This window comes from Homalodisca vitripennis, chromosome 5, assembly GCF_021130785.1.
Source record: "Homalodisca vitripennis isolate AUS2020 chromosome 5, UT_GWSS_2.1, whole genome shotgun sequence".
Classification (NCBI taxonomy): domain Eukaryota; kingdom Metazoa; phylum Arthropoda; class Insecta; order Hemiptera; family Cicadellidae; genus Homalodisca; species Homalodisca vitripennis.
The window spans coordinates 129,011,174-129,033,227 of record NC_060211.1 but is presented as its reverse complement, the minus strand read 5'-3'; the positions used below and the strand labels follow the sequence as shown (position 1 = coordinate 129,033,227).

The following is a 22,054-nucleotide window of genomic DNA, read 5'->3' as shown; positions in this document are numbered from 1 at the left end:
ATACAAACACGAAGTGAATATAATATGTTATATATATATATATATATAAAGTGATATTTATCATACTCTCCTAATTTTGTAATGGATTTAAAAAAGTACAGTTTTTCTTAAAATTTGTACTGGATATTATATATATTATATATATTATATATATATTATACTTGTTGTTGAACTATTTAAAAAACTTAAACAACAATAACATTACTAATACCATTTCAATACTTAAAATTAATGAACAGTGTGTCCATCGATATGTAAAAAATGATGCAAATGATACAGTTGTCAAAGCACACATGTTCTTGCTTCTCAAGTCATTTTCTTTATAATATTGTTTCCTCGGTACCACCAGTGCTAGGAATGATATCAGTATTTTTTTTCCTACAGCGAGTATTGAATTTCCGCTAATCAGCGACCCAATAGATGCCATGCCCACTCCACCGAGTTATATGTCAATACAAATTCCAATTTAGTAACACACACACGGTTTTTGTTGTATTGTCTTTGTTGATTTCCCCATTGCTAATAGGTATCATGGATACTCACTGTGCTCCGCTATGTTTTTCCCTCTAATTCTAGTCACGGAGCGGAATGGTTTGTTGAATCATTTAACACCTTAGTTCCCTCCTTGTTTTGTTTCATTCAGCTACTGGTAAATATGCCGGTCAAATATTTTCTAAGGGAACTACAAATTCAACTACCTGGACTATATAAAGTAATCCATTGTATAATTAATTGGTTTATCCTCTTACTAAGATGTTGAAATAGGAAGTATTGTTACTTTAGATTTGTTTTCACTATATAAATTATAATCTAAATAAAACAACGTTGTTCCCCCCCCCCCCCCCCCCCCCCCCCACCCCCCCCCCCCCCCCCCCCCCCCCCCCCCCCGGGTAAACTATTATGAAATTATATGATCGGTGCTGCCGTAATACAATGTGCGCAAATGAGACCAGTTGATTACATTTAACAGGCACTTTCAGTTTTAATATTTCACAACTTTAGGAGACCATGAGATGGAAATTTTTAACTTCTTTTAGAGATCATTGGGACATGCTACTGAACGGATATTTTCAGACAGTAATAATAACCTAAAAAAGCCTATATTCAATGCCCATGGATCCTAAGAATATTCATGTAAAATTTCAGTAAAAATCGGTCGAAACGCCTCTTTATGCGTTGAAATCAAAACAAACAAATGATGGCACTTTTACGCATTTATAATATTTATTAGGACTCCAAATCAGAAATAAAATCAAAAACCAGTGATATTTCATTTAACAAATTTTAAAAATTCTTTCGCTAAAATATCCTGTTATTTAAGTTTAACATTTTGTTTTTAAAATGTCAAAGAGCAGTGTGAAATTTTCCACCGGAAAAATGTCAAAGGTGTTTATCGGTAACTATATACAAGAAGCATGTTTACTAAGCAGTTATTCACATAATAAGACAAATATTACATTTTAAATAAGTCTGCAACATATTCGTGGAAATTAATTTTTTTGGAAATTTGTCTGGATTTCATTAAAATGATTGGTACAATTAACTCGTAAATGGATGTCCTTCATAGCAAGGTATTCAGCAAAATTAAGGGAGAGATACATTTTTAATTGTAGTCCTTTGTTTCGCAACACCCAATACTTTCCATCGAGTCCTTCAACAGTCCGTTTATACTCAATACACACAACTCATACAACACACAAAAATGTAGACACTTAACACAGGAAATTTTTTAATTAATTATGGTAAAGTGTTTCATAATCTTTCATTTTCGATAACAAATACAATTGAAGATATATGTAGGTATCTATTTTAGGGTTCTATATTTACGTTTCTGATTAAAATACAATTTTCGCTTTATATACGAATCCACTATTTGATGTAGATGTTGTGGATTACAATTTTGACAAAATCACTTTTTTAACCTATATTAAATTGTGTTTTATTTTCCGTTACTTATTATATATTATATTTAATAATTAAATAGAGTTATAAAAGTATATTACATTCTAATGCTTGCTTATATCTTACTTTCCGTTTCTATCAGCTCTCATGAAATTGATTTTACGCGGTCTTTTGCTTCCTTCTCTCTTTAAAAAATATCAAGAGCATTGAATATACTGCTTTTAACTCTTCTTTTTTAATATAAGGATTAACAACATATAAATAACTTTGAAAAAAGGTATGCTATAAAATCCATTGTAATAACGATTTAATTAAAAGAATAAAAATGAATAAATCTTATACAATCGACTGATAAGAATAAAACTGCATTACAATCTACTAAATAACAAATATATTAACTTTAACACATAAAAAAAAGACTCCTTTTATGAATAGAAATTAATAGATATAAATTTTAAACTAAATAGAAGTAAATATACCCACTCTGGACCAGGGCCACCCCCGAGGGAACCAGTTTCCCTTTGCATAAAATTGATATGTAAAACATTGCAGTAGTTTTGTTATGCAAAAATAGTATTATATTCTTGCTTTGAGTTAATACCTTGCCAAGAAGTGGTGGGAACGCCCCAAAAGCCCGGCATATGTTGACGGATTTAGTGAAGGGGTTTGAAAATTCATCGAAAAATATTTGATAAAATATATATAAAAACATATAAAATATTAATAGAAAATTAATGTTGGTAAAACACGTAAGGTTAGTGGATTTTGAGACATATACGGTCTGTAAGGCAAAATTTAGTAAAAAATTTATAAGTGCGAAATTTCGGGGAAAGCGTAGGAGAGGAGTCTAGCATCCGAAGGCCTTTTACAAAACTCACTAAAATTTTAGCATGACGAGGTCAAAGTATAATCTGTGTTCAGGTTAAAAGGGATATGTCGTGGTGCCGACCTTCCGGTTTCCGTCTATTTTTATATAGCAATGGGCCACTCTTATCATATTTTATAAAAAAACACGATATTACAGTTGTTTTATATAATAGCATATATTAAAGCGTTTGACCTCCTTAATGTTTCCAAGAACCTACAATTGCTTCTGCGACGTTTGTCCCACATGGTTACAATAACCGTATTGTTTCAGGCAACTATTTGGCACAATAACATCGAGGTTTAGTAGGATTTAAAATTAAATGTAGCTATAATTTTGGCGTTTTGTGAATGCAAGTCAAATTTATTATGTAATGCAAAACGGCTATAGTTCTTTTTACAAAACAGTTTGTTTTTATACTTAATGGTTTTCAAAATCTAGATATTTAATTTATACTGTATTTATTAAACAAAAATAATTATATACTGTTTGTAAGAACCCCAAAACAATTTTCATAACATTATTAGTCCTGTCCTTGTAAACTTAATGTGTTACTATGGAAAAATTTTTTAAATTGATCCATAATGCTTAGAAAACCTTTAAGGCAATATTTGGAGACCCACCAATCTAATTCACACCTCCCCCTCAACCCAACTTTCTTTGAAAATGTTATAAAAACACTAGCTGTTTTCTCGCAGCTTCGCACGCTTTTTCATTAAGCTTTGCCCGTGTATGTGAAACTTATGGGTTTTAAAATTGAATTATATTTACCAAAGCCGATGTTGAGTTTGCCTTTGTTGCCCGACGATCAAGAAATCTGTTTATGTTTATAGCCATTGTGCACGTACATGTACTTTATTATAAAGTGTCTAACACTCAAACTTTAGTTCAATCAGAAAATGTATCTTAAGCCTAATATACATAATAACTTAGTGCCTTCAAATAGTGTTTGGCTATGTAATATACGTAACTGTTCTCGTAATTGCAGTTTATAGTGTGCAGGCGCTTTTTAAACTTTTATCTTTTGCAGCGCCACTTGGTGGTGAGTTACATCAATGGGCATTAGCTTATAAACCTTCTCCGAGGAAAAAATACATTATACATACAAATTTTCATAATGGTCTGTTAATATTTGCGATTCCATAAAGGTCAAAACAACACAAACATTCATATACAGTATATATATACTATATATATAATTTTACCACTGTATTTTTGTTTACAAACTTAGATACAGTTAAATCTTTAAATTCAAAACACAAAAATTTTCCACTTAATTAGTCACTTTTATGATAATGCTGTCTAAATTGTACGAGTTAACTAGAAAGCAATGCGGGCTAAGGGGTTATTTGGTTAGAAAATTACACTAGATGTATAATTGCTCGTTACATGAAAAAGAAATTATGCCTGGCGTCTGAAGAACAAGATGAATGCAATGAGTTTCGTCAATGTTAAGTGAATACGACCATTACTGTGGTAAATAATGAATTTTCCACTAAATAAACAGTAATAAGAAAGTTATGGTTGTCTCTAAATAGGTTAGCACGTACTTATGTAGAACTTGTCGATAAATTTTAACCTTTAGATAATTATTGAAATCTTTAATTAATTTGCATCGTTAAATAATAATTTTCCAATTTTCAAGTACTTTTTCGTTTATTTTACTCGTATATACAGAAGAAAACAATATTTTGTAAATTGGAAAATTATGAATAATTTTTATTGGTAAGGATCTTGACATTGAAAACTTTTAAATCACAACTCCATTTCATGTATATTTAATAAAACAGGAGACGTCTGTAACAATATTATTATAAACCAAATATATATATTGTTTATAACATTTAGTTATGCATAAATACATAAAAATATAATTCCTTAAAATTTTTTCCGTATCTATAAGAATATTTGGTCATTGCAGGGTCCGTGGGCACATTTTATTTTCATTCATATAAGTATAACAGGATTAAAATTTGATCCGCATAAGAATCGTTGCTATAACAGTACATGCTTCTTAATCGATTAACTTTTCACACTTCATATCCTTATTCTACTGTCTAAAAATATCGTTTCAGTTGGGCACGTGATGAGATTAATGAGAAAACCTTTCTTTACGTAGATCACACTATATTTTGCAATCTATGTGTCTCTTAAGTAAAAATTATGCAAAGAGTTCATGTTAAGTTTCTTTCTCATCGGTTTTTATTTATTCCGGACGTTTATATTTTCTCCAGATTTCGAGGATCAAGTCTGTGACACCGTCAGATGCCAGACGCTGCACTAAGAGGGAAAAGTTTAACTGGAGCTAAACCCCAATATACACACTGAGTCAACCCTTTCCTCCATAGCTACGTTATGTGTGATACCAATTCTTTGATTTAAGATTGTGTCTGATGATGAAAGGGTTGTGGAAGTAAATATGATTTTCCGGAAACATTGCCATCGTTCGGTAATACAAAAAACTAAGTGTTGTGCTAGGTGGTTGGTCGACAGCTGCAGATCATCTGTGGCCTGTCTTCTGTAGTTTAGTTTTTAAATAATTCATTTTGTGTTTAGTATTTATTAAGTGCATGTTTTAGGTTTAGAGTTAGTGGAGGATTCCTGCTGATTGGTGGTTGTGATTCCTGACTGACGCATGTCACACAACGCTCCAGTATGATTATCTTAACCTAGACTTGATTATATGTTCGGTTAGTTATTTAACTGACGAAAGAGATCAGATTGCAGATCTCGAAACGTAGTGTATTACTGGATTTATTTGTATCACTGGAACGATGGAATGTATTTTCTTAGATCCCTAAATACTGTTCATTTATTTTTATTGTTTAAGTGAAACCTCAACCATTTTATGGATTTTAAAAAGTAGCGTTTATGGATTACTTTTAAACACGATTACTTAGGAGTAAGTAAGGGTACTCCCGGACACTACAGTATAATATTGATTTATGATAGTTTTTTTAAACGACGTGCCATGCCTATTACTTCTAAGTATCAAGTTTTTCTTTTCTTTTTGTACGGGTCAGTATGCTTTTTCTTCTTTATTATTAAAGAAGTATTACAGTTGCTGATTGTTTATTATTGATCATCATATTTAAATGAAATATCGATTTATGAAACAATCACTTTTATCCTACAAATTTGAAAAGTTTGATCCATTATTTATCCTCAGGCGGCCACAGCCATTTCATTTTTTGTGCACTGCATATTCTAATAAGATATGTATATATTATTTCTGAACATTCCTTACTACCACGATAAGATAAACAGCGAACTCCCACTCACATTTGAAATCTAATTAATTAATTTTATTTGTTATTAAAATATTGGTAGCAAAAAAAGGTGTAGTAAATTAATTGGAGGGGACAAAATCAATTATAGAAAAGAAATTATATTATGTTATAATCTATGAATTTATTTTTTTAATTGAAATCATTATACTGCACTGTTTTTAATATTTTATAATAAACAAAAATGAGTGCTCATGGTTTTTTTTCTTTTCAACAAATAAGTTGAATACGTAATACTGTGGTTTTAGTATACTTTACGACCGGATGCACTACTTTGAAAAACCTCTCTGCTCGCAAAAATAAACAGGTATTATACTGAAACATGGCTTCTGCATGAAAACTAAAACTCTTTAGGTGTACATTTTATTTTATTTTAATCACACATATTTAAATGGTTTTTTTTTCTTTGGGAAACACCCGAAAAAGTTAAATGATAAACAATTGGTCTTTACTACAATTGCATCATGCACGTCTGAAGGGTGTATGGTGTTTTCCCTTGACAGCGGATTCAAGCAAAATTGTAACCATAGCATTCCATATTGCCCGAATCTGCTGTATGATATATAGCATCAGAGGTCGTCTATGGAAGGAGTATGTTATGTCGCTTTGGCAGCAGAATCCTTTAAAGGTATTACATTAAAGGTCCCTTAACTATCTATATTTCGGATCCATTTCGTAATAACCCATATCTAATCGAATGTTCACATTACGAATTCAAGCCGTAAAAAGTGCACTCTATCTCTCTTCCTCATCAGAATAATAACAAATAAGGTAAATCTTGGTGTTCATATTGCCCACTATTCTATATTACCTGTCTACTTTTTGTTATGCAATGACGAATATAATCTAATTTTTAGTACTGATATTATCATTTTTATTATCAGAAATTTATTCTAGGATCGCGAAACTGTACATTTTATTTAATTGTGGAAAAACTGCGGCTTTCATAATATATTACATCACTTATATGCTCGCTAAGTATTTATTCAACTTGTTATTAGTGTTAAAGTTCATAACCTTTTACAAAAGAAATCAGTAAAAAAACGTTAGGGATTAGCCCCGCCCTCCAAAAAATCATTCAACCTGCATTGTGGAGGCCCAATGTATACAAAAATCATCAAATGCGATAGAAAAACTGTCTAGGTTCTTAGATTGTTTATAGATTACTAATTACATTTTACTATTAGTGATCAAGGAGTAGTGTCATCGTACCATTGAAGTTTAGTTGTATACTTCTCGATAAGACTCATCAACTTAGATAAATTTTCTTACCGTTTATTTACTAATCTCGTGACGCAATAACAAATTAATTAACTAACGTTATAAAAAATTCATTTGGTTAAATAATTTTAAAATAAAATCTAACTTTATGTCAATAATAAGATGGATTACTAATAAGATGGATAATCTGGTTTGTAGTTCATTTTATACGTACATTTTAATAAACGTGGCACATTTTATGAAGTATAAATTAGAAATATCTTTAATTAATAAAATCGGCGGGTCGAAGTCTTTCCCAATTTTCAGTCGTTATAAACTATCTCGGGCACTTAATTGGGAAAAGGAAGCAGACAATGCCAAAAGTGAATAAATAAAAAATGTGGTATTAGACAAGTATTGGAAATTGTTTTTTCAAAAAAACGCTCTTATCATTTTCTTACCTAAAAAGCTTTAAATTTTTATCTAATAAAATATTGTATTTTTATTGCTTCTAAAAGAAACTCACAAATATCTTTACAGTTCTCGTTTTCATATATCTAACACGATGGAAAAAATACAAAGCGGTGCCATTTGGCTTAAATTATTTTCCGATAAAAATTTGTGTCAGGTTAGTTTTATATTAAAACAAAAAATAACTCTATTTCCCTAAGAACCAAAATGTTAATCACCTGGAGAGAAGTGAGTCTTGTTTCTTCAGAGAGTCGATAATTTTAGCGCTAGACTTGGTATTGTTGAGGAATGGCTTGTTGTGCCTGGCGACTTCTCGTCGCCCATTTTCTTGTTGGCGGCGGGCGCGGGGGCGGGCGCGCGTGTGCGGGCGCTGGCACGCTTGGACGGCGACTGCTGCTTGCGGGGCGGTTGAGGGCGGCGGCGGCTGTGGGGCGGCGCTGGAGGAGGCTCCGGCGCCCACTGGACAGGAACAGCTGAGACACTCTTGAGCAGCGCGCCGACCACCCCTCATCGCGTCGATTGGTAAAGCCACCGCCTCTGTAGACACTAGCTCGGCGAGCTGCACTCGGTGCAAGACCTCGACTACAACAGGATAGGTACGTTACATTTCGGCAACATATAACGTATTATCATTCATTCAAAGTTTTTCCTCTTGAGCAAACTGATTTTCGATTAAAAAATTTTCAAACTTTTTGAAAACAATAAATAAAGTACTTAATATATGAAGTAATCTATAAAAAATTATTTTTGAAGTATAAAAACGTAGTGTGAATGTGTTGACTAACTACTATAGTACAATCTTGAACATGAGTAGTAAATTAGGTGAGTGTAAAGAGAGGCAACATAGTAAAACACTTATGAAAAACTATTAAATCGACATTTACCAATTTGCAATAAAACTGTAAGAATATATTTAGTATTTAGGAAGTAAACTGGTTTACTTGCTGATTTTTTGTTAGTGCTTTAGGTAAAACTTTTAAAATTTTCACATTATTTTTACTTTCCAGACATATATGAATTATTAATGGTACTTGATATTAAAAACTAAATTGTCTACACCAGCTGGTTTGCACTCAAATTGAGGTAAATGTATTTGTTCTTAAAGAAATTAAATAACATCTTTTGCCCCAAAACGTATGGTTCAGTAACAAAAGTTGTAAAACTGTAGCTACATTTCCAACTATGTTGACATACATAAAAAAAAGTGTTTTAAGTTTTTAACATTATATTATTTAAAAAAAATCTTAATGAACGGTTAAAATACTTTCTGCTTACATCTATTTTATCTCTATATTCTTAAGTTTAAAAACATAAATTCTCATTAATTTTGAACAATTTTTCCCATTGCTCACGAAACTATATTAAACCAACATTATATCCACATTACATTACTCTCAAATAGTAAAAAATATATTCTACTGTAAAAAGTAAAACGGACAAATCCATTTGCCAAAATGTACGGATTTTTCTTGAGACGCAAGACACAGATATTCACCTTAAGTTTAAACAAAAAGTTCATAATTACTTGACCTTTTTTGCGAAATAGAATTAATTCCTGTCAGTTTTTCTGGAACATGAGGTAAAAACAGAGTACCTTACATGACGCCTTCGCAGTATTTATTATCTCTATGTCCGATGGCCTACTTTCACTAGTTATGAAAAATTGAAAAGTATCTGATGCCTAAACATAGGCTTTTCCGTAACTATAGGCCTAGTAGATGTGTTTTGTAAGAATGCATTCTTGGTTGGGCCAAGTGTTTCAGTCTGCTTTTAATTAAAGCTCAGGAGACGTGTATTGCAACAATTAAATACAATTCCAAAACGTGTTATTATATTAAATTCTAAATGTACATTAAGCATAGAAGCACATATTCTATTTGTGAGACAATAAATCGTTTTTAGTGACATCTGTTACTATCGTAATTCTAGTTTGGATTCTACACAAATATGTTTTTATTTATCTGCCCTCTCCCGCTCGCAGGGCATGGAATCGGCACGGCCACCACATAGCCACTGCAGCTTACAGCACAGATCGCACGCACTGCTTTACCCAATAGAGGCGATAAGTGCTGCTCTCGAGTAGCAATAGTTTGTACTACCTGATGGGTTTTTTGCTATCAGGAGACATTTTACTTTACCTTTTACAGTAGGATTTATTCCATTATTTTTCTATTTATATTAGTTGGTGTGGAAACAATGGCGGGTTTGTAGTCGTACACTTCGTGGACAGTGAAATCGATTCTCGTTATTAGTAGTGATTGCGACGATTCAAGTGAGTTTAATGATGTACCAGAGCTTTGTGAAGTGGTTGGTGGCATTGAAGGATGTAGTTCGGAGTGATCACAGTGGCAGTGGGCAGTGACGGCGAGCCAGACAATGACCTTCACCAAGTAACTGAGCACAACATACAACCCCGGCGCCCAGCTGTCCGTGTGCCCCCTCCCTGGTCTCGTACAATCAACTTCATTGAACCAATATATAGTAAAAAAAATTAATATATATAATTATAGTTAATTACAATGACAGAACGTGTGTAAGTTTCAGGGCGCCCGCGTATTTTGACCGAGCGCGACCGACAGAGCGAAGTAATTGAGGTTAGAAGCACCGTGAGCGCCTGGAAACAATGCGAGCTGGGAGAGGGTTAAATAAAAATGAATCACACAAAGTGTTGCTATTAGCTAATCTCGGAAACGGCTTGGACCAATTCAGCAAATTCTTTTGTAAAATATTCGTTGAACAAAGGAAGGTTCAACGAAATAAAGAAAGTGAAGAGAAAGATTGTAAATTTTTCTTGGAATATTTTGAAATTGTGAAAAATTGTAGTATATATGTTTCATAATCCAAATTTAACTCGGGAAGTAGATTTCCGAGAGCTACACACGTAATATAGTTTTTTTTTTTTTTTTCTTTCTATCGGGGCAATAAGGCAATCTCTACTATTACTCTGGAAATATTTAACACCGGAAGTAAATGACAAGGGTTGCAGGTAAACGCTTTTGTGACCGAAATGTATTTGTATTTTTGGTTGGGGACTGTTGCAGGCAGGCTGCCCTGTGACGTTGGAATTAAAATTAATTCTAATCAGAAATGCTTCTACATGAGCAAAGTATGATGAGTCAGGTTGAACGTATTATAAGGACAGCTGTTGACACTTTCAGCTAAAGTTTTGCCAAATAAACTGGAACATCTGTTTAAATTTAAACTTTTGCTTTCATATTGCACAGTTTGAAGAATTTAAAACATCTTACGCAAAATGTTATTTAAACACTATTATAAAACCCACCTCAATGAAAAAAGTTGTGAATGTTTACACATATTTTTACTCCAAACTGGTGGACGTCCTTGAAACTGTGATATGGCATTTTAAAAGTGGCTTAAGAAAAAACAGAGAAATATGGAATACTAACATGTCGTGTGAACAACCCATTCTATCCAAGACTACAGTACAATAAATAGAACTTTGCAATGCAAAACCTTATAAACGATTTTTTTGGATAGTTGCGTGAACTTGCTACTATATAGGCTATTTCAGTCCTCCGTATTTACAGTATGTATATTTCTTCAACGGGACATCAAAGACTAAACTCGCACTGGAAAAACCATAGATCAAAAGTAGATCACATGAGCCGGAAGTAGATTTCCAAAAGCTACATAGTATTAGTTATTTGATCGGGGGCAATAAGGCGATCTCTAACTATGGCACTGGAAAATACCTTAGATCGAAAGTACATGACAAGAGCTGGAAGTAGATTTCCGAAAGCTACATCTTTATATATAGTTTGTATATAGTTTTTTATCGGAGTAATAAGCAAACTCATACTATGGCACTGGAAATACCTACCTGAAATCGAAAGTAGATTACAATTAGCGGTAAGTAGTCGGAAGTAGATTTCCGAGAGCTACACACGTATATAGTTTTTTTTTTTTTTTTTTTTCTATCGGGGCAATAATAAGGCAATCTCTACTATTACTCTGGAAATATTTAACACCGGAAGTAAATGACAAGGGTTGCAGAGTAAACGCTTTTTGACCGGAAATGTATTTTGTATTTTTGGGTTGGGACTGTTGCAGGCAGGCTGCCCTGTGACGTTGGAAATAAAATTAATTCTAATCAGAAATGCTTCTACATGAGCAAAGTATGATATGAGTCAGGTTGAACGTATTATAAGGACTTCGATTTTAAAAAATGTCATGTAAAGCCGCGGATAACAGCTAATTTATGATTCAATAACTGAAAAATGGTTATTTCCTTACTAAAAGCCCAAAAATGTGTTATTAAAATGAAGTATGGCAAAATATTCCCAGTATATAAAGCAACTTGTATTGGTTACAGTTGCTAGAATAAGGCGGAATAATTGTCTGATATTTGCGTAGATCATGCGTTTTCGCGTATCCGGTTGGCGGTTAAAGTCAGGTTGGAGTCGAGATAAGGGAGTGTGTATACATGATGATGATGAGAATGAAAGGTACGCTGTGGCCAGGCAGATGGTCTGACATCTCGCGTGATTGATAATACATGCACACGCGCACAAGGGTGGGTTTTGATAAACTCGATTCTTTGCTTGTTACGCTGTGGTCTGATATCCCGTATATAACCACCAGGCGCATCAACACTATCAAACGCTACTACACCTACTACTATTTGTGACTTTAACGCGAAATGTACACAAAAGTTGCAGTAATGAATTATATTATCTAGAAAATAAAAATTTAGTACTTTATTTTAAAATATTTAAAACCGGTTGTATAATAACAAATTTAAAGACGTGCGAGTTCTGTCACAACGGTCTGGTATGACTTGTTTATTTTAACCTAGTTTGTAATTTACCCCTGAAGAAGAGATCAGATTGCAGATCTCGAAACGTAGTGTTACTGATTTTTTGTTTGTATCACTGAACAATGGCAAATGCCCGGAAAAATCTTTTTCCTTTACAGAATTTAATGTTACTTACTAATTACTATCTACATGTGCATTGGAAACGAGAAATACATTATGTAAGTGTGAAAGTTACAACCAAAATAAGAGGATTTTTCCACTTTGTACCAACTTATAAATAAGCTTTATTACCTAAATAAAGATCTTATCCGTAAGCGTCTTTATTTTCTACGAATCTTATGTTTATTCGCCTTATTTCTTTTTAAGAAAACATTTTAAATTACTTATATAGAATAGCTATGACTAATTCGTCATAATTGTAATTTTACTGATCTTAAAGACGTTTAGAAAAATGGTTGGTTCTAATAATTTAAAAATTAAAAATATAATAACTTAGAGGAAATCACATGGAGGTAGTATAGTACCTTTGATTGTATTAGGTGAGTAACAAATACATACCTACCATCTTCACTAATACAATCAAAGATACTACATACATAACAGCTGAATGGTTTCATGCATAACCTGCTCTCTTACGACTTAGTTGGAATTTTCTTTACTGATGGAAGAAGATGTAAAAGAAAATAAAAAGTGAAAGTGAGATGGTAAAGTAAAGTTAAAGATAAGGGAAGAAGTATGTACAAGACGGTACGAATGTTGTCGTGTCAGTCGAGGCTCGGCGGGTGGTCAGTACAGCAGTGATATTGCATGGCACACGCTCGTAGTGCTACAACAGATGTATGTAGGACCAGAGCTACATCACGTTTTATATTAAATCAAACTAAACAGACCCAGATGATTTTATCGAGCTTCATAAATTTCGTCGTCGTCAGCCGGCACGATAGCTGCGCTCTTAAAAGCCTCTCTCTGGTTGGCTGAAAAGAGATGAGCATCATTCTAACGTAAAATAACGGATGCGGTAACATAGTTAAATGAATTTGTCCCTGTATGCTATTACAATTGAGAAATATTTTGAACATTGAAGTCATGATAGCTTAACAAAAGTACAGACTTTACTATATGTACTCTCTTCAACTCCCTAGAATTTGTTTCCTTTTTATTGAAAAAACACACACTCACTTAATACGTACTTACCTTCGAAACCAAATCAAAATTTTATAGATAGTGACTATGTATCAAAATATGTCAAAATGCAAATGCAATACATTGATACAATTAATTCTATCCAAGTACACAAGAAAATGTAACGCTAATGCAGTTTAAGAATGCCCAATTTTCATATGAACCCTACTATTCAAAACATTAAATTCACCTAATGTGTTAGCAACTTTGATGAAAATGCCATTTATAATTAACTTTACAGCATACGCTGTTTGCTTACAAATTTGTTTTTTCTACACTTTTCTCGTTGTGAATATGGTTAACAATTAGTCCCGATTTAAATGGTATTTTAATTGTTCCTTTGCTGCCCTTTAACCTTTAAAACCAAAATTAAATGGCTTCTTCCTTGGCCAAAGCGCCTGCCACGATTGTAACATAAGCTTCATGTATCTAGAACCTTTCTATGAGGAGGATCGCAAAAACGGACGTACTCGACAGACACGATTTTAAGAAGGACCTAACGGATCCTTAATTATGGTATTATTCAACATTAATAAAAAATTGATTTGATTGTTAACATTTGTGGTGACTGTAGTTGAAATTTTATTATATGTAATCCTGTAAATACCAAACAAAATAAGTGGTCACATTGTTATGACTAATTGACAAATTGAAGCCTCAACTCTAACACGCACCGAGGCCTATTAACACGACCCACAAAGTGGTACTTGCATTTTGTTGGATTAATGTCATGTTAACTGAGATTCAACCCTTAACTTTCAGCGCTAATTTGTGTTTGTATAAGCCTAATCGACAGCAATCGAGTACGTCTAAAGAACTTCAAGTCACTTAGCTCTGAAAAGTAACATTTTTACTACCCGAGGATAGTTCTACACAGGAGAGGAGAACCTACACAGGGTAGCAAAATCCGATGTATCACATAAGGGCAACTCAGTGGTTAATGTCCATGATGGGAACATCACTAACCATAAATGTCCAGATGTGTTGTAATGGGTGGGGCTTCCTTATTGTTAAGGTGTGTTTGCAAGCCTAAACAGGAGTGAGTACCACCCCTAGTCCTTCTTTGAGCCTGAACCACAACTGGATTTCCTTCTTCCAAGGTGTCATGACTGAGATACTGCCCACCCCAAGATGTACGTGACATAGGCAGAAGGCCACCCCTGCTCCTTCCAATCATCTTAGACATTTATTCAACCGGAAGCATTGTAAGAGTCCTTTTAGGTCTAAATACAATCAGAGTTCCTTAGCTTCTTGTACTAAGTTAACAAAGAAAAAGAAGAAAAACCCCTACATTTTTCAGTGTCAAACAGTAATTTAAAATCTTGATAATTAGTCTGTGTTGTTGTGTTTGCTGAGGCAGCTTTAAGACATCCACAGTGATCACCATATTCCACTTCATATGGTAGATTAAGAAACCCTTATTGAAGATTCCCCTAAGTCCAGATGCAAACTGATTAAGGAAACTATGAGATAACCAAATTCTGCACTATGAAATTGCACAACACATAGACAACGTTATTTGATTCGGTAGAGACGGGTCAGCCTCAACGACAGATTATCTTTGTACTTAGTCTCTTTCGCAGTGACCGATTCAATCAACACAGGCTTACCATCTGAGTGTTGCCGACTGTGTCAGTTTGCAAGTTTTCGGCGTCGTTTACCAAAGCAGTTTGAAAGTATGAAAGCATTGGAAGCAAATATATATCTGATTGCTGAATAAGCTTATCTTATTATTATTTCTATTAGTACTATAATGTATATTATCACAATCTGGGGTCCCCCAATGATGTTACTTTGTCGCAAATCTTGTAAAATTCGGCGTTGTAAAATATTGTGTAATGCGTGATATTTTTATCAGTAAAATACCGTACTCCACGGAATGCCATTGAACCAGACGTACCATCCTATGATCTTCAGGAAAGAATTGGTTGGAAAACTTGATCTAAATGGCGAGATCTTACAAAACTTTTTCCCTGAAGTGATAAATCGGTTGAGCGGCGAATCTCTATTTGTGCATCCTCATCCTACGTTGTTTGTACCATCCTACGGACGCTTCGTATTCCGAATGAGGCAATAGGCACCATGGACACTCATTTTTTCGAGCACAGTCACTTACTTGGTGGAGGATTTGTTACTTCTATCTACAATGGTAAGATATCTAAAAGCATCCCTAAGATAATCAACGATCTTTGCAGTCCTTCTATCTCTCTACTATAGATCCGGAAGTGGTTTTAAATTTGGGTGATTTGCGCAAGGAAAACTTTTGAAGATCTTAGATGTTAGATTACTGTCCTATCATTTTCAGGGTGATTCTGTAACATAAATCGAATTTGATACAGGACAGGAGCGTTCATTTCGAGATAGAGGTATAGGCAATTTTCGAAATCAACAACATAGATTTAAAACTAACAAGAGTTGAGTTGAAGAAATTTAAATAATTAAAACTCTTTTTAAAATTACCTTTTGTTGAGAAGGCGTTGACTTTGTTAAGGACACCATGATGAATCCTAAGTGTGATTGAAGGAGCTGGATTATCCTATGTATAAATATGTATATTATTACTGTGTATAAACGTTAGAGTGAGACCATAGCATCTACTTGTATAAATTTATGATTGTAATATAATATTGTTAATATCGTCTTAACAACATATATTATGACGATAATATATGTTGTTAAAAATTAAGTGAAGGCATTATTATCAACTTACTCTTAAAAAAATAACTTAAAGGTAATTCCTTTATTGTTAGTAACAGTTGATTCCGCAACGTGCCAAAATATATTAGCCTACAATAACTTTTGAAAATTATATTGGTGTGTAGTAGCCTATTAGCAAATTTTTCATTTACATGATGTAAATAATAGTCAATAATTAATTTTTAATCTTATTTTTATGAGACACTAGCGGACCCGGCGCGCTTCGCTGCGCATTTCAATAAGTTTCCCGCGGCTTCGCACGCAATTTCCCGTTGAAAACAGTACACTATATTCACTTATTCATTTTCTATCACATTTCTAAACATTGCTGAGATAATTGATAGTCGTTCCTTCGTGAGTAGCTTCTTGGGCGCATTATGAAGGTATGTACCACATTCCTGATACTTCTGTCAAAAAAAAAAACAACTAAGGTTGATTTTATAACATTCTTTATATTTGTAGCCAACGTAAGATAGTAATTATGATATCTGCATTGCTCTTCTGATCAAGCATGAGCATGGTTTATATTAAAATAAATATTGCAGTTAAAGGTGAATTTTTACGTCAAATTTGAATTGTATTATCTGGATAGTAAAGTCTATGTTTAACAGTGATTGCAGAAACAGTTATTAAACAAAATTTGTCGTTTCTCTTTAAGCTTACTCTATGCTTTAAAACTATAAGTGTAGTAATTAAATTATATATAAATATATTTTTTTGTCGCATTATATATGTTTACAAAGAACAGCTGATTAAAAATTTGAAAAGACTCTTTCACTTAATAACATATGTTTGCTGCAATGCATTTCTTACGGGTATTTCTGTAACCAGTGGGCGGAATCCTGAATCGGGAAAGGGATAAAAAGTATCCTATAACCTTCTACAGATCAAGACGAACAAATTAAAAAAAAATTAGGCGAATCCGTCCAGGCCGTTTGTGAGTGATGCTGTTACACACGAACAGTTTCATTTTTATATAATAGATATGCATTGTTTACTCTTAATTTTATGGTGTATTTTTAATGTTGGATTTGAAATTAGTCGGGTTTAATCAATAATGATGTACTATTTTGGTCTTTGATTTTTATATGTGTAATTCATGTGGTTAGTTTCACATGAGCCTATCGCACTCAAATCAGTAGTTAAATACAAAAATAATTGTTTTAAACGCCTTTCAAACGAAAATTTAAAATTATATTTAAAAACCGTTAACTTGAAATTCAAATTTTTTAAATGTTAACGCAGTATGGATGGTAATTATATATACATTTTTTTAAAGTAGCTCTGAATACTTTTTTTGTAGCACCAAATAAAGTTTGATTAGCATTGATTATGGCATTTAACCAGATGAATACTATTATTATTTAGATAGAAACCTTTTATACTAGCAGTTTAAAAATAACCGGGAATAAGTCTTGGTATTCGTTCTCTCGACTTGTTTCGCCATATCGATTTATTTACAGGAATCTCATACATGAGGCAGAAGTTTTTTTCAGATGTATCTAGAAATGTTATACTACGTTGGTTTTCCTAATGAGAATAATCGTATTTATTCTTTAGTTTTAAGTTTAATTTTTCAAAACTAAATCCTATCCATGCTGTAAAATATTTTCGGAAACCATATCAAATCAATGTTAATTTTTGTATGGTTTTTATTAACCCTAAATTTTTTAAATAATGGGAATCTTTGTTATGAATAAATTAGGAGACTTTCCTAACAAGGGTAAATCAATGATGAAAGCAAAGCTGTTTGTACATTGTACAAATGTATTGTTCCACACAGCTATTTATGGGTGAAATAGGCAATGAAACCCATATCTACTAGTACAGCGTTGCAATCAATAGATGATAACATACCTACTTGCGCAAACTTGTGCGTAGTAGAAACACGCAGGTGATTAGTGGACCTAGAAGCAGAAGAGAGACAGGACGTGGAGTTCCCGTGGCGACCCAGTATCGAGCTAACAACTCCGGCCTCACAGCACACAGCGACACACCAACGACCACATACACCAACACAACATCTCTTCTGTGTTCTCAGTGTGTCGTCCAGCAACTTAATACAATGGCAAATCCGTCAAAAACAAATAACTGAACCAGATTTATTTTCCTTTTTCTATTATTAAAATAGCAAACCTTCAAATAACTGGAAGGACAAAATATTTTTTTATTAGCATGTTACATCGCACTTTATTAAGTTTGTGTTCTCCAGTATTTGTTTCTTTACTTTTACTACAAACACTGGTCATCTTCAGCTCTGAACTCGTACAAAAATAAGTCAACGCTCAAGACGCTTAAGACCTATGCCTTCTTAATAGCAAACATATAAACAAGAAGTCCACAACTAAATATATTATTTTGTGAACGGACTGGATCTAAAAAGTTTTGAGATGTCACTCATGATAGACTCAGGCATAATGAAAACTTTTCTATGCTAGTATAGATATTTCGACCAGTGAGCATTAAGGGAATTAAACATATATTAGGCAACCTATAAAGGGTTAACAAAGTTTTGTGAAATTTCAGGAACATTCCAAAAACATTCAAAGGAATTTCAGGAACACTCAATAAGTTAAAATCCTCCCTTCTTATTACATAATTGTTTATAAGGTTTAGCATGAATGGGCAGTAGCCGTGCAAGTATCTCATTTGCCAGGATTAAAATATACATGATTAAAATATGTATATAAGAGGGGCCAAGCGGCTCAACTCCTCTTGAAACCTTAAAAGACAAACATTAGTGTTGGACACAGTAGTTTGTTTCAAGCTAGAACACATTTATAAGGTCTTAAAGCTCAACAATTATTCCTTGGGGAAAGATTTCCCCTATTTTAGGAGTGTACGTCCTTCATAGACCATTGAGTGAGTCAGCCCACCTCGAAATAATTTTCTATATACATCACTACTATGAATACGAGTATATTGCTTCACATAACATTACTAACAGTGTACTTTTATACGCAGCAAACAAGATAAAAAACACTTGGTTTTAAATTATAATTTGTTAATTATCAGATATTTTCTCTCATTTGTATCTGGTTTGTACGTGAAGTAGAATTAAAATGAAGTGCGTAAAGATCCCTATAGTAATCATGACTGTCTATTATAGAGCAAAGTCATAAAACATTATCATTATTGCAGTTGGATAAACGCTTTCTGGCCTTTATCGGCACAAATGTTTGAATTATAGACTCAAAATGAATGCCTCTAGCTAGTTTGGATTCAATTGATCAAATTCCAAGATAGGTAAACCTTAGCATGGTAGGCAGACGCGGGACCCGCGCGCGCTAATGCTTAGTGAGATATCTCTAGGTTTTAGACTCTACAAACTTAGCTTTTATATTTTGACTTTGAAAAATCTAAATTTTTAATTCGTGATTCTATGTTATAATATAATATTTTATACTATACTAGCGGTGAGTAAGTTGTTACTCCCCCCCCTCCTCCCCATGGAATTGAGCCCCGTGATTTATTTTCCTCTACCTCCCTCACTGTGAGAGTGGTATCACTGTCAACATTTAATGAACGGGAAATTTTAGTGTTTAGAGAGCAGTTTAGAGTTTAGGCTAAATAATTCGGAAAATCTACGAAATAATATATGTTTGCAGACACTAACTATATTATTAACTAATTAACTGTAATACAATTAGTAAACATTATCTTTTGAGAAGTAGGTTACAATATTTGACTATATAGTTGCTAAGATCTCAGCGTTAAAAAAATTGGTTATACCTTAAAGTTAATTACGTAACTATTGCTGTTTATACAAATAAACATAGGGATTCCCATGTAAAACGCAACAGTTATAAAAAACAATGCAGTGAATATTTGAATCAATTTACTAACATTTGTTGATGAAGAGTGCTTTTGCGACCATTTCTCTTCTGATTACCACTGTCGAGCTCGATAAGTGGTGGTAATTGACATAGTATTAGTTCGTATATAGGACTTTTGCCTTCCGTACATTAACAGGATCCCTCTGACAGCAATGAACGCAATGCCGCCAAGTACCAGGCGGTGCAATATTGAGTCAGTGCCACTAAACCAAATATCTCCCACGAGTTTAGCATAAACAGGCAGCATCATTCCTCCTCCGACGATTTGATAGTAAGACGTATTCCTAGGCTCTTCCTGTATAGCATTTGGAAATTCTTCCGGAAAGATTCTTCCGATAACTGGTAAGTTAGAGCATCTAGAAAAAAATTATATCAGTTTTATTTTGTAACACACTATTGCGCCACAGGCAAATCGTTCGTGTTTGTTGTAACTGGTTATAAAAATAGTGATTACTTTTGGAATAGTGCTTTTAACTTTTATTTTGCATTCATGAATAATAATTTCTGTTGAAATTGTTGTCTATGTGGTCGCACAAGTATTTATTTTGAATTAGTAAATAATCTCCGACAATTAATCAGTTGATGGGTTTAAGACCTTCACTGTTTATTGTTACTAAGTAAGTCAACGGAGACAAGTCTTTATAATTTGGCTGTATTTAGTATAACATTGTTTGAACACTACTTAAACCAAATGAAAATTGTGTAATAAACAAAATAAAATAATTATGTTTTCATAGATACGGGCTTTCAATTTAATGAATAAGTACTAAATTTATTGAAGATTATAGTCTCAGTTTATATTTATTTAAAATGAGTGACTAATAAACCAGTAAACGTAGTTTTACCTGTCTTTACGATTAAAAATTAAGAATTTATTTTTACGTAGTGTGACTGATAAACTGGATAAGAATACCAACAATTGCTTATGTATTTTTGCATGCATCTCAATAAAATGTTTGACTAAGGGATAGCATTTCCTTCTACTGTACATACGAGTATGTCGGAGATATTAGTATATTACTTTAGCTAAACTGTTTTAGCTCGGTTTTTTATGAACTTAATCGAGTAAATCTAACTAAACTTTTGTTATAAAAAGACACAAATATAACTAGACAATATGTTGTTTTGTGACAAATAGAATATTTTAAAAGTTGATTCTTTAAGAGTTTGAATATTCTAGCAACAAGAAAAGTTGAAAAATATTAGATTGCGTTAAACATGATTTGATTAGACTTTATCATTTTGGGAAACATTTTAAACGAGTTTTCATTTTGTCTTTCAGTTCTGGATAAAGCTAATTTTTGCGAGAGACACAATTCTCTGTTCATGAAGTAATTTCAAATGACCATGACAAACATAAAAAAGTGTAACATAAATATAACATGTAACGATTACAAATGTCCAAAATCCTATTAAACTTTAAAACCTTCCATCGTGAACAACAATCTTTAAACTAAAAACTATAAACATTTTCTACTTACGAACTATTTGTTGCAAAATAAGCACCTGCGTAAGCCATACAACACCATCTCCTCCCATGGAAAGATATCTATGAAAATGGCAGAGTAGGGTATGCTCATGCATAGCGTCACAGCAATGATTGGATGCAGGGACAGTACAATCTTCTTGGCCCCCTCTGTCCCATAGATGTAAGCAAGCGCCATGAGACCGTACGTAGTGAGTGCCGCCTCAGAAAACACGTAAACACACACGACATGAGTGTAGAAATCTAGCCAGGTGATTATTTTGCTTCCATAGGCCTCTACAAAGTTGGTCATGCACCCCTTTTTCGGAAAAATGTTGTAAGGTGAATTGCAATCCCCACACGTTGCGTTGA

The 22,054-nt window shown here is 33.2% G+C and overlaps 1 protein-coding gene across 1 annotated transcript; it reads right to left on the bottom strand.

The window, feature by feature from the left end:
• Nucleotides 1-20,213: 20,213 nt before the first annotated feature.
• Nucleotides 20,214-22,054, bottom strand: LOC124363914 (E3 ubiquitin-protein ligase MARCHF5-like). Its single transcript, XM_046819184.1, has 2 exons — nucleotides 21,724-22,054; nucleotides 20,214-20,573 (listed from the first exon to the last, which is right to left on the bottom strand). The coding sequence occupies exons 1-2, from the start codon at nucleotides 21,993-21,995 to the stop codon at nucleotides 20,270-20,272; spliced, it is 576 nt and encodes a 191-aa protein (XP_046675140.1). The 5' UTR covers nucleotides 21,996-22,054; the 3' UTR covers nucleotides 20,214-20,269.